General features: G+C 54.7%; 1 protein-coding gene across 1 annotated transcript; it reads left to right on the top strand.

Annotated features, from left to right (window-relative positions):
• The first annotated feature begins 1,298 nt into the window (after positions 1 to 1,298).
• On the top strand, positions 1,299 to 12,065 carry KRT7 (keratin 7). The gene is made up of 9 exons (XM_063425044.1): positions 1,299 to 1,786; positions 2,547 to 2,755; positions 5,250 to 5,310; positions 5,933 to 6,028; positions 7,085 to 7,249; positions 8,295 to 8,420; positions 9,718 to 9,938; positions 10,456 to 10,490; positions 11,403 to 12,065. Exons 1-9 carry the CDS (start codon positions 1,403 to 1,405, stop codon positions 11,579 to 11,581), a joined length of 1,476 nt encoding a protein of 491 aa, XP_063281114.1. The 5' UTR covers positions 1,299 to 1,402; the 3' UTR covers positions 11,582 to 12,065.
• Positions 12,066 to 15,161: the final 3,096 nt, after the last annotated feature.

Here is a 15,161-nt window from a genome sequence, read left to right as displayed (position 1 = left end):
GGATGGATGGATGGATGGATGGATGGATGGATGGATGGATGGATGGAGGGATGGATGGATGGATGGAGGGATGGATGGATGGAGGGATGGATGGATGGATGGATGGAGGGATGGATGGATGGATGGAGGGATGGATGGATGGATGGATGGATCCACGGATGGATGGATGGATGGATCCACGGATGGATGGATGGATCCATGGATGGATCCATGGATGGTTGGATCCATGGATGGACAGATCCCTGTCTGTCCTCCAGCCCCAGGGGAGGCGCAGGGTGTGTCTGTAATGCTCCACTTTGTTTGCACTCAGTGGATTATTTTTATAACCTCAGGATCAATTAGGCTGGAAAAGACCTCTGAGATCACCGAGTCCAAGCTGTGATGGTGGGAGCCAAGCCAGGTGCAGGGCTGGCAGGAATCCTGCAGGAATCCTGCCCCGTCTCTCTGTGCCCGGATCGAATTCTCCCTTTTCTGTCTTTACAAAGAGAATTTCCCTGCAGCAGCCGGGCCTCTCCTCCCCCCAGAGCAGGAAGGGTGGATTTTGAGCAGGCTGAGTTTGCAGCCAGCCTTATCTCCCTGTCCTGGGGACAGAAAAGCTGAAGGGTGACACTTTCAGGCCAGACTTTGAAATCTCCTGGGGAATTTACGACCTGATAGTGAAGGGCTGAGGCTGTCTGGGACTATTTGGAAATGGTGAAAACCCTGAAACCCAATTTTTTTTTTCTCTCCTTTTTTCTTCATAGAACCCCAAAATTCAAGCAGGGACCCAGAAAGTTGAGCCAGAATTTTAATTCTGTCACCTTTTGAGTGCGGAGTAAATGTTGGGTGGGAAGCAACCCTCCTAACCCACCTCGGTTTTTAGGATTTATTTGAGGGATTAGCAGGAGTGGGAAGGGCAAACGTATCCCCCTGGCTGGGCAGGCTCTAGGTGCCACTGGCAGGGCCCTGGTTTATATTAAACAGGCAGGACCTGGCACCGGGGCTCCTTTATCAGCTTTGGGCCGTGCCAGGGGAGAGCCCGCCCGCAGCACTTCCAAACCCGCGTGTCCCCCCTGTGCCCCCCGCCCGCTCATTGAACAATGTCCCCCCGGGCGCGGGGGACAGCGGGGACCGGGGCTCGGCGCTCGGGGCTCGGCGCGCAGGTGGCGGAGCGGGGACAGGCGCCAGGTGTGTCCTGCACCTTCCCCGCGGCCCTTCCCCGCTCCCTCCGGAGGGTGGGAACGCGGCCAGGCACACCCAGCTCGGAGCAGTAAAATGATCCCTGCTGTGCCCTTGGGCCAAGCCCAGCTCTTCTAACGGATAAAAGGGGAGGCAGCGGGAGCGCTCTCACTCCCCCGGGCTCCGGCGCAGCTTCCCCCGAGCTTTGCGAGAGCGAGGCATCCTCAGGCACCCTCTGCGCAGCATGTCCCGCTCGGTGACCTTCAGCTCCCGCTCGGCCGCGGGGCCGGCGCTCAGCCAGGTGCGGGTCAGCTCCGTGTCCTCCACCCGCAGCTCCGGCCTCGGCCGCGCCGGCGGCTTCGGCAGCGCCAGCCTCTACAGCCTGGGCTCCGGCAAGAGGGTCAGCCTGGGAGGGGGCAGCTCCTTCAGCGTCCGCTCGGGCTACGGCTATGGGGGAGCGGGCTTCGGGGGCAGCCTCAGCCCCGGCGGCATCCAGGAGGTCACCATCAACCAGAACCTGCTGACGCCCCTCAACCTGGAGATCGACCCCAGCATCCAGAGGGTCCGCAAGGAGGAGAAGGAGCAGATCAAGACCCTGAACAACAAATTCGCCTCCTTCATTGACAAGGTGAGTGCGTGAGTTGGCTCAGAAAGCCGGGGGTGCTGAACGGCAGCTGGGACCCAAAATTGGTTTAATCATGAATGGGCTGGGGATCAGTCCTGGAGAACAGGGTGGGATCTGCCCTCTGCAATCAAATAATTCTTATTCTTTGATGTATTAAAGCCCTGCTGGCATTGCCAACAGAACAGGTTTTTGCCTTTCTCGGGCTGCCTGTCTGTCAGCCCTGATTTACCTGGGGTTGCCCAAATGGGGTGCAGGCTTTGCACCCCCACCCCAGCACCAAATCTGGGGAGGGAGAGGCTCCTGGAGGGGGTTGTCCCAGGAGAGCAGATGGAACCAGAGCCTGTCCCAGCAGAGCAGATAGAACCAGAGCCTGTCCCAGCAGAGCAGATGGAACCAGAGCCTGCCGCGGGTGTTTGTGCTGCCCTGCCCAGTTTGGCTCTCTTGCACTAATTGACCTTGTGTAAATCCCGCTCTGGTATCCCCGAAATGTGAGGAATCCAGCCCTGGAGTTGGAGCAGTTGGAGGGTTTGAGGTCTGGGGCCGGCTTCTGTCAAGTGTCAGCCCTGCAGAATCTGCTTTTCTTTAATTCACCCAAAGCCTCAAAGTCACAAAGCAGGTCCCAGAGCAGCCACCCTCTTTGGCATGGTCTCCACGACCCCACTTTAGTGTTTCCCATGAATGCCCAAGTTCCTGGGACGGGATTACTCCCTGCAGCCCAGCCCTTGCACCTCCTGCATCTCCCCCTCTGCCCCGCCACCCCCAGGTGCGGTTCCTGGAGCAGCAGAACAAGATGCTGGAGACCAAGTGGAGCCTGCTCCAGGAGCAGAAGACGACGCGGAGCAACATCGCTCCCATGTTCGAGTCGTACATCGCCAACCTGCGGCGGCAGCTGGACGGGCTCCTGGCGGACAAGGGGCGCCTCGAGGGCGAGCTCAGGAACATGCAGGACCTCGTGGAGGACTTCAAGACCAAGTAAAGTATCAGCGTCCCCCTGACGGGGTGGCGGAGCTGCCAGCGGGGCCGGTGGCTGGGCACGGACATCCCCGGCTCCCCTGCCAGGGTGGGAGATGTTTTGTGAGGTGTTCAGCCCAGGACTCTTCTTGCTGGTTGTTTCTGGCTCCTTCTTCCTGCGTGGGCCAGTGCCTCTGTCTTCTTGGCTTTGCTTTGGGGCCTCCTCAGGGTTGGAAGTGGCATTTTGGTGAAGGTGATGTTTCTGGAGCCTCCCTGGAGTTGGAGGTGCTGCTCTGGAGCCTCCTCACGGTCAGGAGTGGCTCCTTGGGGGCTCCGAGAGTTCCGCAGGAGCTGCCAGCTCCTTCCCTGGGCAGGGAGTGGAGCAGCTGCCCTGCCATTCCTCAGTGACTTTCCAGTGTCACCTGGGAGGAGCCCCAGAAGAAAGGTGGCCTTTGTCCCAGCCCGGCCCAGCCGGGAAATGTCTCTGAGAAAGGAAGGGAAGAATAGGACGGGGCTGGCAAACTGGATCAGGCAGGAACTGCAAACAAACAGAGCTGATAATCCCCAGGGTGTGTTGAGGGAGAGTCAATACCCGGAGATTCCCAAAGAGCTGCTTGGGAATGATGCTCCCCCCCAGCCCTGCCTTTCATCTCCGTTACTCCATCCACAGCCAGCCTCGGAATCTCTGCAAGGAGCTGGATTGCAGCCAGAGGGGTTCAAACCCAAAGCTGGGTTACATTTCCCATGGATTCAGTCCTTTCCATGGATTTATTCCTTTAGCCTGCAGATCCATGGAAAGCCAAACCCTCTATGTGCAAACAGAAGGGAAGCAGGAATTAGGAGCTGAGGGAGTGAGGATGCAGTGACTAGAATGCAGAACCTGCTGCTCTCCATTTATTTGGAGAAAATCTCATTTATAGATGGAAAACCTAAACCATGATGTGCTCTGGTGGTGCCTGTGGTCTCTTTTCCACAGGTCTGGTTTCCACAGGAATTCCTGGGTGATATTTAGGGGAGGAAAGGCTCCAGGGATGAGACCCTGCCCCTCACTCAGGAATTGCGGTGGGAGAGGGTGTGGAGCCAGCTGGGATCACGCTGCCCCCAGGGCTCAGTTCCAAGGGGTGAGAGTGTCCTGGGCTTCCAGAGGGGCCTCAGGACAATATTGGATGATTTAGGAAGGAATTCCTCCCTGTGAGGGTGGGGAAGCCCTGGAATGGATTTCCCAGAGCAGCTGTGGCTGCCCCATCCCTGGCAGTGCCCAAGGCCAGGTTGGACAGGGCTTGGAGCAGCCTGGGATAGCAGAAGGTTTCCCTGCCCATGGCAGGGGTGGGAATGGGATGGGCTTTATGGTCTCTACAAACCCAAATCATTCCAAGATTCCATGCTTTACCCGTTCGTTGACCAGCTTGGTGGAGCTGCCCCCAGGAAATGAGGAATTTCATGACCCATCCTGGAAGAATTCAGTGTTTTTATCTCTGTCTGCTGATCCCTTGTGTGCGGAGGTGGCACCTCTGCGTCATTTCCTGGGATTTTTTCCTCTGGAATAGCACTGGCAGCTCACTGACCTCCAGAGGGGCAATGTCCATTGATCCCAGCGTGGATGGGCATGATTCCAGGCCGGAGCAGGAGGGAGGGGCAGGAGGCTGGGAAGGTGAAACAGCTCCTGCTTTGGAAGGCAAATTCCAGCTCTGGCCATGCAGGGCCCATGTAAATAAAGAGCCGTAACGTGGAAACAATTCCCAAACAGCCCAAGTGCTTCCTGCTGTGTTCCTGGATGGCTTTCAGGATCCCCAAATCCCCAGAGCAGGTTGGGGCTGGATATTTGGGCAGGTTGGGAGTGCACAGACGGGTCCAGGTGGGCTCCAAGAGCCAGGTTTGCAAATCAGTGGTGGTCCTGTAAAATCCATGGAGAGGGATTTTTATCTGCTGGAGAACTTTAGGTGAACCCCTGGGGATTTTCAGGTGTGCCCCTCAGAACGGGAGTCACCAAGACGGGAATTTGGTAAGGCTTTAAAGGAGAATGAAGGTAATTAATTACCTTTGGCTCTTCCCAGGACAGTGCCGTGTGTTCAACACCTGCAAATTGTTCCCAACAGTCTGGAATAGGGGAGTGCAGAGTGGAAGCAGCTCTGGCAGGTGCTGGGATCAGCCCAGAGGAGTTTGTGGGATCTGTCTGTGTCTCTCCTGATTTGTATTTGCTCCCTGAAGGGTTGGTGACAAAGTGGGGGCACAGCCTCCCCAAAGGAGGAGCAGGAGCAGGAATCTTCTGAAGCACAGGGAATTTTAAGGATTATACTTTTTTAAGCAGGGGATGCTTTTCAGGTGACGGTGGTGGTGTGGAGCAGCTCACCCAGAGCAGACCTGGCACCACTGCTGCACCAGCCCCGGAGAATTGCTGGGCTGGCTCCCAAGAAATGGAGGGACAGAGAACTGGGATAACCTTTCACTGAGATGTTTTTCCTTTTATCCAGGCTCTAACCTCACAGAAATCCCTTTTATTTTTTTTTCTTGGCAGGTACGAAGATGAGATCAACAAGCGCACGGCGGCCGAGAATGAGTTTGTGGTGCTCAAAAAGGTGAAGTCATCATGGGTCAGGGAATGCTCCAAGGGGTTGGGTGGGAAGGGACCCTAAAGTCCATCCCATTCCCACCCTGCCAGGGCAGGGACACCCTCCATGGGCCCGGGGTGCTCCAAGCCCCATCCAGCTTTGGACACTTCCAGGGGTGGGGCGGCCACGGCTCTTCCCTGGGATGGATCATCCCAGCCCTTTCCCCCCATTTGCTACAACTCACAGGTTACTCTTTGCCCTACTCACAGTTTACTCCAGCTCTGCTGAAGCTCTGAAGGGCAGGATTTTATCCCACACCTGCCAAAGGCAGCTCAGGGGAGGCCCTGGGGTCTCCACACACGCAGGGAAGAGGTGTCGGGTCCCAGGGGTACTGGAGATGATGCCAGATCTTTCGCTGGGATCTTTCCTGAGGTCTCCGTGTCCAAACTGACACTGAACTTGCAAAGAGGAATCCAGGGACTCTCAGGATCTGCACTCCAGCAGCATTCATGCCCTGGGAGATGATTTGGAGGCCCTGGGGGACACCTGGAGCTGGTTTGGGGAGCTCTCCTTTGGAAGCCACCAGGGCCTGTGTGAGCTCAGACATCAAAGCTCCCCAATCTCAGTGGGTTATTCCTCATTTTTCCAGGATGTGGATGCTGCCTACATGAACAAAGTGGAGCTGGAGGCCAAGGTGGATGCTCTGACAGATGAGATCAACTTCCTGAGGGCTTTCCATGAGGCGGTGAGGACCCTTCTGCTGCTTCAGAGGGGGAGAACAGGGAATGCTGGCTGGAAAAATGAACGTGGGGGAGGCGATGGATTCCTGGAGCCTTTCCTTCCCTAAGCAAAGCTGTGCCTGCGTGTGAAGTGGTTGCTCTGAATTCCCATGGATTGTCTGACGGATTTCTCCCTGCCTGGGATGTGGGATGGATGGATTGCAGACACAATGGGACAGACGTTGTGTTTGGGGTGCTGTTTGTGTGAAAACAAGAGAAACGAGTGGTGTGTAGGGATTTAGTGCTGGGGGAGGTGGTGCTGTGTGACAGGAATGAGGGAAAGCTGCTTGTTCCCAGCTCCTTCCTCCTCCCCATTGCTTCAAAGATCAGGGATTGCCTGAGCTGGACACACATCCTTGGGAGAGGGGCTGGAATTTTCCCCTCCATGTTCTGCAGCCAGCTGGGGCTGGGTCGTTGTCTAAGGAATGGGGTAACAGTGGGGTAAGCAGCCCTGCTGCCAAAGGAGGGGTGACAGCTCCAGCTCTGCTGCTGGTTGTTGGTCTTTGCTTTGCAATTTGGTTCCCTCCAAATTAATGATTATTTTGATGGGATTCTTACCTGCCTCTTGCACCCAAAACGACAACACAGAGGCAGGAGGTCTGCAGTGAAAAGCTGCTCCCCAAAAAGAGCACAAGCCTGTTTATTTCTTTCATTTTTATACATTTGTGGGTCTGGTTGTGGATTGACTTCTGGGGTTACTGACCCTTCACCCCACTGGCCAGACCAGCTGTCAACCAATATTATTTTCAGGCTAGAAATACGTAAACAAAGGACAGTGAATAAAACCAAGAAAGGTTGTTTATGTTCCAAAGTGTGAGAAAGTGAAAAACTGACCCTTAATATTGTACAGAAACTAAAGATCTGACTCCATCTTATGAACAAGTGGAAGGCTTTAAAAAAAAACTCAGAAAAACCAGGGCAACAGCCTCTCTTTCCCTTCTCCCCTTGGGTTCTCCCTTTGATTTGCTTCCAGAAGAGGGTCCCTGGAGCCTCTCTGGTTCACGGGCTGGGTTTTCCTGCAGGAGCTGAACGAGCTGCAGGCGCAGATCTCGGACACCTCGGTGGTGCTGTCCATGGACAACAACCGCAGCCTGGACCTGGACAGCATCATCGCCGAGGTGAAGGCGCAGTACGAGGACATCGCCAACCGCAGCCGCGCCGAGGCCGAGGCCTGGTACCAGAGCAAGGTGAGCTCCGCCGGGGGGAGCGCCCAGGGAGACCCCGGAGCCCCTTCCTGTGCCTGAAGGGGCTCCAGGAGAGCTGGGGAGGGCCAGTGAGACACATCCCACTGCAAATGGATGGGAGATTGGGAAGGAATTCCTCCCTGCGAGGGTGGGGAAGAACAACTCTGCAGCACTCATTGCTTAACTGCTGAAGTTGGTAAGGGAAGGCCTTAGGAGGTGGCACAAAGGTGGCACAGAGGTGGCACAGAGGTGGCACAGAGGTGGCACTGCCCCAGGAGCCTCCAGCAGGATGGTGCCCAGAGACTCCTTGTGGATTCCACTGAGTCCAAGCCACTGCCTGATTCTGTGGGGACAGTTTTGGTGCTCTCTGCCACAGCGTGGTGTCCTCACAGTGACAGCAGTGCCACCCCAGGAGGCTGCTGGCCTGGCTGCTCCTGGGGTGGATTTCACAGAGGAGCTGTTGCTACCCCGTTGTTGTTATGATTTTCAGACAGCGCAGAAATAACAACATGACTCTCGATATGATGGTGAAAATGAGAGCAAACTTTATTCTTCTAAATTCTACTTTTATAGAGTAGTTTGGTACAAAGAACATGATTGGTTATTCAGCATCTACACCCTTCAGTAAACATTTCTTTCCAGTAAACATTTTGGAAAAACACCACTTGCGGATGGTTTCTCAATTCCCAAGGTTTCTTTGAATTCCTCCTTTAGATTTCTCAGGCTAACATGAGAAAGTTGCTCATCTGCCTTTCACACAGACACTGGCAGAGCCTGAAGCCCAAGTTCAGACCAATGTCAGGCCCACCCCATCCCTGGATGTGTCCAGGTTGGACGGGGCTTGGAGTACTCTGGCACTGTGGAAGGTGTCCCTGCCCTCACTGAATGGGCTTTAATGTCCCTTCCAAGCCAAACCATTCCATGATTCCATCATCACCAGCTCTGTCAGCACCTGTAATCCCCTGTGCCAGGAGTGGAGGGGGACTCTATCCCGCTCATTCCCTGCCATCCTCACCCCATCCCTCTGTGTCCCGCTGCTCTGTCCCAGTACGAGGCACTGCAGGTGACAGCTGGCAAGCACGGGGACGACCTGAAGAACACCAAGAACGAGATCACGGAGATCAACAGGGTCATCCAGAGGATCCAGGGGGAGATCGAGAACGCCAAGGCCCAGGTGAGGAGCTGCCCCTGTCCTGTCCCTCTCCAGCCTCAGGGCTGGGACCTGGCACTGACCCCTCTGGGAGCTGGGGGCAGCAGCTGGAGCTGTGTCTGGGGAGGGCCAGGCTGGATACTGGGAAAAGCTTCTGTCCCCAGAGGATGCTGGCACTGCCCGGGCTCCCCAGGGAGGGCTCACAGCCCCGAGGCTGCCAGAACTCAAACAACACTCCCAGGTGTTGAATTTCAGGGTTAGTGGGATTTTTAGGGTTGTCATGTGCCGAGCCATGATGGTCCTTGTGGGTCTCTTCCAACTCCGGATATTCTGTGGTGCTGGGGATGTTTCAGGGGTCTGGGTGTCACACAACACCTTGAGCTTGGTGATTTTGGAGATCTTTCAACCTTCACAATCCCGTGGTCTGCAAGAATCATTCCAAGGGGGCTGCACTGCTCATCCTGAGGGGTTTCAGCCCTGCTGGGGGAGGGGGAGCGTTGGGAGCAGGGCGGTCCTGCCAGGAAGGTGGATTTGGGAGAGGACGAGTGGAGACGGCCCTGGGACACAGAGGGGCCACCACACCACCCTGGTGCCTTCCCGTTCCTGGGATCGTTGCCTTTCCCAGCAGGGAACACCATGTTTGGGCACACGCACAGAGGTTTGGGGAGCTCTGTTTGCTTTCATGGGGGTTTTATCGCTTTATCAGGGCCGTGGCACAGGCCTGGCCTGGAGCTCCAGATAAACCTGGTGATTCATCCCGGATTATTTGGTTTCAGGGCAGGGAGGCTCTGGCACCAGCTGAGAGCTGCCCAGTTGGGGCTCTCTTGGAGCACAAAGCCTCTTGAGAGCCCTTCCTGCCAAACATGGGGCTGTGGGGGTGCAGCTGGGGGTTCCCTGGGGCCCCACAGGGCTGGGCTTGGGGTGGATCTGGGTGTTTGGTAGCTCCAGGTGTGCTCCAGTCCACATCTCAGTTAGACAGAGACTGCCCAGCTCTGAAAAAAACTGGGGAAATTAGCAGAGAAAACCTGAGCTTTCCTGAGCCCCAAGGGATATGTGCGATGTGGGGGACTGGGAAGCTGAGGATCACCTGAAAAAAAGTGCAGCCAGTGGGGAGGGGTTGGGTCATCCTGGGAGACCTTGGAAGGAGATGAGTTTCCGTCTCCATTCAGTGCCCAAAAAACCAGGTAGGGATGAAGTCCCAGGGATCCAGGTGAGCTCCAGCTCCACGAAGAGGGGCTGGGCAGCAGAGCCAGAGGTTTGGGGCACAGGATCCTCCTGCAGGGATCGGCAGCCCCCTAATGTGGCCGCTCTGTCCCCGCAGCGAGTGAAGCTGGAGGCGGCCGTGGCCGAGGCTGAGGAGCGCGGGGAGCTGGCCCTCAAGGACGCCAGGGCCAAGCTGGCCGAGCTGGAGGACGCCCTGCAGAAAGCCAAGGCCGACATGGCCCGGCAGCTCCGGGAGTACCAGGAGCTGATGAACGTCAAGCTGGCCCTGGACATCGAGATCGCGACCTACAGGAAGCTGCTGGAGGGCGAGGAGAGCAGGTGGGGACCCATGGGAGGATTGGTGAGCAAAAATCCCCTGGGTTCCCTCTGGGAAGGGTCCAGCCCTTTGCTCCCTTTGCCTGGGGACACTGTGAGAGCCCCGTTCCCATTTCCACAAGGAAATGCAGGCAAGGAAACCTCTAAAAAACTGAGCTCTGGTCCTGGAAATGCTTCAGCTGAAGAGCCAAGCTGGCAGATTCTGGGGAAAAAAAATATGGGGAAAATAAGTGAAGAAGGAAAAAATTTGTGTCCATCATGTTTGATGCTGTGGCAGAACATTTCCAAGTGGAAATAGGTGTGGAATTAGGACAGAACCTCTGTGCTCTGTCCTCCCCACCCATGGCAATAACAGAGCTGGTGAATGCAGGGCTGGAACAAAGCCCTGCAGGGCCCGGGGATCTTCCCGGGGTCAGGTGCAGCTGGAGTTGTAACTCCCTGCCTCTGTCCTCCCCCTCGACCCCCAGGACTGAGGAAAGCTGAGTCTGATCCCTCCCCTTCCCTTTCTCTCTTCCGACAGGTTGGCTGGGGATGGAGTTGGCAACGTCAACATCTGTGAGTGGATTTTGTTGTTTGTAGCGATTCCACCTCGTTCTAAATCCATGGGAAAGGGGGTTCAGAGTGTCCCAGTTCCCCCAGTTCAGCCCCTCCTTACTGGGAGCACCCTGAGACTGGGGGTGGTGCTGGGGCTCCATCCTGGGCTCAGCTCTGACTCATCTGGATGAAATTGGGCTTGGGGCAGCACTGATCTTCCTTCCCTCCCATTTTTGTGTGGGTAGAAAAGCACTAATTGCAAATGCATCCCCTGGGTTGGGAATTAGTGCACAGGTGATGGCAGAGGGATTTTCCACCCTGGGAAGTGTTGGATCCTCACCTGGCCCAGACCTTGGGCAGGAGCTGCTCTCTCAGGGATGCTCCAAACCAGCGGCTCTGATTTTCAGCCACTTAATTCCTGCTGGGAATTGGGGAACCACGTTCCCACAGCTTTGGGGCACCAGGAGATGAGCTGAGTGTGGTTGTGAAATGGGATTCTCCATGGATTTTCTAGGGGTTCTTCATGAGTTCCCCAAGCTCAGGGCATCCTGAGCCAAGTAATGGGATTCTCTATGGATTTTCTAGGGGTTCTCCATGAGTTCCCCAAGCTCAGGGCATCCTGAGCCAGGTTGGGTGATGGAGTGACGAGAAGGAAGGACTTTAAACTGAAAAAGGGGAGGTTTAGATGGGATATTGGGAAGAGATTCTTCCCTGTGAGGATGGGGAAGCCCTGGAATGGATTTCCAAGAAGATGCCCCATCCCTGGCAGTTCCCAAGGCCGGGCTGGACGGGGCTTGGAGCAGCCTGGGACAGCGGGAGGTGGGTGGCACCGGGTGGGCTTTAATGTCCCTTCCCACCCAACCCATTCCACGATCCCGAGGGTGCCCAGCTGGGTGCGGGTGCTGATTCTCCCTTCGGTGCTCTCCCTCCCAGCCGTGGTCAGCTCCAGCGGCGGATACTCCGGCTCCGGCGGGCTCCTGGCAGCGGGGCTGGGAGGCCTCAGCCTGACGCCAGGGATGGGCAGCTCGGCGCTGGGGCTCTCCTCGGGAGGCTCCTCCAGGTCCTACACCGTCACCACCACCTCCTCCAGCCGCAGGAGCGTCAGGAAGTAGCTCCAGGGACGGAGCTCGGCGCTGCCAGCGCCCAGGAAAGGGAAACCGCGGAGAGAAAAGCCTCGGTGCCTTCTGCAGGATGAATTGGCTGCAAAAATCCTGCAGTGCTGAGGCCCTGCCCTGCCCGGGCTTGATCCTGCGCTCTCGGGTTTGAGCCGTTCCCCTGGGAGCAGGATCAAGCCCGTGGGGTGGAATTTATCCCGGGATGCAGGTGGGGTATCCCTGCTGTTACCCCTGTGCTTGGTACCCCCTGCTCCGGGCTGGATTTCACCCTTGGAAAGGCAAATCCCACATTTCTGCTGTGCTTCTGCAAAAGGCCAGAAGATTCTTTCCCTCCTAACAGGATTTGGAAGACTCCAATCCCTCAGGGGCCTCAGCCCCTGCCTAGGGCTCACCCTGGGTTGGGTTTTTTAAATTTAAATAGGAAGAAAACCATGATATAGGAAGAAAACGGGTTTGGGTCTCCCCTTATTTTCTTTGGAAATGGGCTCAGGGTTGGGATTCAACATTCTCCTGTGACCAAAGGCAGCACAGACAGATTGATTTCAGACTCCTCACAGAAAAAGAACTCCTCAAGAACCTCCTACAACCTTTCCCTCTCTTTAAATGAAGCCCAAAGCTTGAGGAATCTAAAACTGCTTCAAATTCCATGTGTCCCACTGAACTGGGAGATAAATTCCCTATTTTTGGGTGTCTCTGTTTACCACTCCCTATTTCAGGGTATTTAGTGATATCTGGAGTCTCCTGCAGTGAGGGTTCAGTTGATGCCCCATTCCAAAAACTCCTCGTTCCTGCCAAAATGGGTCTTCAACGTGCCAGGGAAATTGTTACTGCAGTGGGAAACGTTTTTAGGGAACTTACTCCAAGGACCTGCTCCCGGTTTTTATGATGATGTTCAGCCCTGTCCTGGCATTGTGTTTGGGGTTGGATTTTTATGCTTTTTATGTCTCTCACGAGTCCTTTAATAAAGTTTCCCTTTTAGCTGCATGTCCAGACTCAGCCGAGTCCTTTGTGCTGCCCTGGGTGCTCAGGAGTTCTGGAGAATATCCAGGAATCTCCTTCCTGCCGTGCCTGTCACCCACCAGGTTCTGTCACCTGCAGCAGGGGCAGGGTTTGGGGTTTGCTGCATGCACAGCTCATTCCTGGTGGGAATTCCCGATGGGAATTTGCCTGCCTGGACTCTGGGCAGAGGGATGGTGGGGGGGTTTGTTCAGAGCCATTGTTTGAGCTCAGGACTGAAATGCAATCTGGTTTTGATTGGAGGGAAAAGTGGGATTTTAGTCCTTCTTGCTCATGGATTCCCTGGGAAAAAACCAGCAAAAATCCTGAGCATGGAAAAGACCCTTTTGTGTCCCGGTGCAGTGGGAAGTGTGGGGAGCTTTGTTTCCAGCTTTGCCACGATCCCCTGTCCCTGTCCCAGCCCTCGCTCCCTCGGGGGAGGGTTTGAGCCTCCTTGGAGCTGCGAGATGGGGTCTGGCTCACCTGGAACAATTCCTCCTGCCTGTGGGGCTCCAGGGGGAGCTGGGCCCATCCCTGGGTCTCTTCCAGCCCCGGGGGGGATGTTATAAATGTGTAGCAAATTAAATTAATAAAAGGATTTTATTAATAATTTGCAAAATAGAATTTAGAAGAAGCCACAAGCAAAAATCAGTGTCGAGCCTGGGGTGGGCACTGGGTGAACTCTATCCTGCCCTGTTCACAATTTCAGTCGCTGTGGGGTCAGTTTTTACAGTTTTCTTTGGCTGGACAGGGCATTGCCTCATACTTCTTTTGTCTTTCCGATTTCTTTTCCATATTCATGTAATTCTGTCCTCACTGCCACACAGTTGAATGGATTTCTGAGTAGAGATGAATACTTGATTCGATTTCTGGGAATCTCATATGAGTGGGCTTCTCTCTTCTTGTATTCACCCTCCTTTTTGTTGCAAATTTTGGTCCTTGCTTGAGTTTCAGGCGTTAACAATTCCTGATCATTTTTCTTTATTTCCAAGCCTGAGTGACTGTTACCATATTCCTTCTAAAAACCATTGATCACAAACACGAATAATTTCACATTATCTTACATGAACATGAATTATTTCACATCACATTGTACGAACACGAATTTTTTACATCCTATATCACAGGGGACAAACCCTGGCTGGAGCTGGGACCAGAGGCTTTGGGGTCACTTGGGAATGCTGATTCCTCTGGGATGGGGGGGTGAATCCTTGATGGATTCCTCAACTGCCTCCTACCCAGCCCCACCACGGCCCAGCACCTCCCACCTGATCTGTCCTGAGCCAGTCTGGGGAGGAGGTGCCACCATTCATCATCCTTTGGGTGATTTTGGGATACCTGGGCAGGAATTGTGTGGGTTTGGGATCCCCGGGCAGGAATTGTGTAGGTTTGAGATCCTTGTTGTTATGAACATCAACCAAAAAAAATCCAATCCAAACAAATTTGATATTGCAGCAAATAAGTTTAATTGTGTTAATCAAATAAAAGGATACATTCAGATAAAATGTATTCCATTCTTTATGAAAGTGATTTAGCAGTGAATGGACCCGGTATCAATAAAGCATGAGCAAAAGGCCGGCCGGGCTGGGGTACATGTGCAGGATTCAGGACTCTGCCACATGTACAATCAAAGCCTGTTCCATTTCCATCTATATTTTTATACTGCAGCTAACACTCCATCTCCTCCCATCTTTGATTGTCTCCTCCCAGTTTAGGTTCTTGGAATCTGCCTCACCTTCCTCATTGCACATGCTCCAGGTGATGTTTGAGGCTCTTCAGACTCTTCTGGGTGGTCTTTTGATGAAGGCTCCACTCCTCTTCTTCGTATCCTTCTTTTAACCCCGCGAGTTACATGTGTGTGCCAAGCTAGTGTTATATAACTAAACAATAAGTTCCAATAGATAAAACAATAAATCTTAAAAATATCTGGATTTGTCTCGGTTTTCCTGGACTCATCCCAAAACTTTTTTAGTTTTAAGGACAAGCTTCTACTCCCCAGAACTAGGAATTTTCTGCCTCGGCTTGGCTACATCCTGCCACATAGCTTCTCATGATATTTTTGCCAAAGAACGGGGGGGCTCTTCTAACACTATACTTTTATTACTGGAGTTAGTTATACTAATTCTGCTGATATTGATTATATATATAAAGTTACAATTTAGCACGAACCATCCTCACTTATCCCATTGTGGAGGAGCTGTGGGTCTCACTCTGCATCGCCAGGGATTTCCAAGCGCTCCAGCGCTGCTCCTTGAACTTTCGGCTGCAGGGCCTGGGAGGGGCTGGGTGCAGGTGACACCCCTGGAGGTCAGGGCCACCCCGGGGCACCTGCACAGGCGGGAGCAGCTCCTGTGGGATCTCCTGAGGTGTGACAAGGCCGAGGGCAGGCGCTGCCCCTGGGCCGGGGCGTCCCCCGGGGGATGAGCAGAGAGCAGCCCCGGAGAGGGACCCGGGGGTGCCGGGGGGGAGCTGGGCAGGACCCAGAGACCCCCGAGCCTGGGCTGAGCCCCAGCGGGGGGAGAGGGGAGGGGGGCTCTGCCCCTCTGCCCCGCTCAGGTGAGACCCCACCTGCAGAGCTGCT

This window comes from Prinia subflava, unplaced genomic scaffold, assembly GCF_021018805.1.
Source record: "Prinia subflava isolate CZ2003 ecotype Zambia unplaced genomic scaffold, Cam_Psub_1.2 scaffold_52_NEW, whole genome shotgun sequence".
NCBI lineage: Eukaryota > Metazoa > Chordata > Aves > Passeriformes > Cisticolidae > Prinia > Prinia subflava.
Note: the sequence above shows the minus strand (reverse complement) of the source record. Positions and strands in the feature narration are given on the sequence as shown.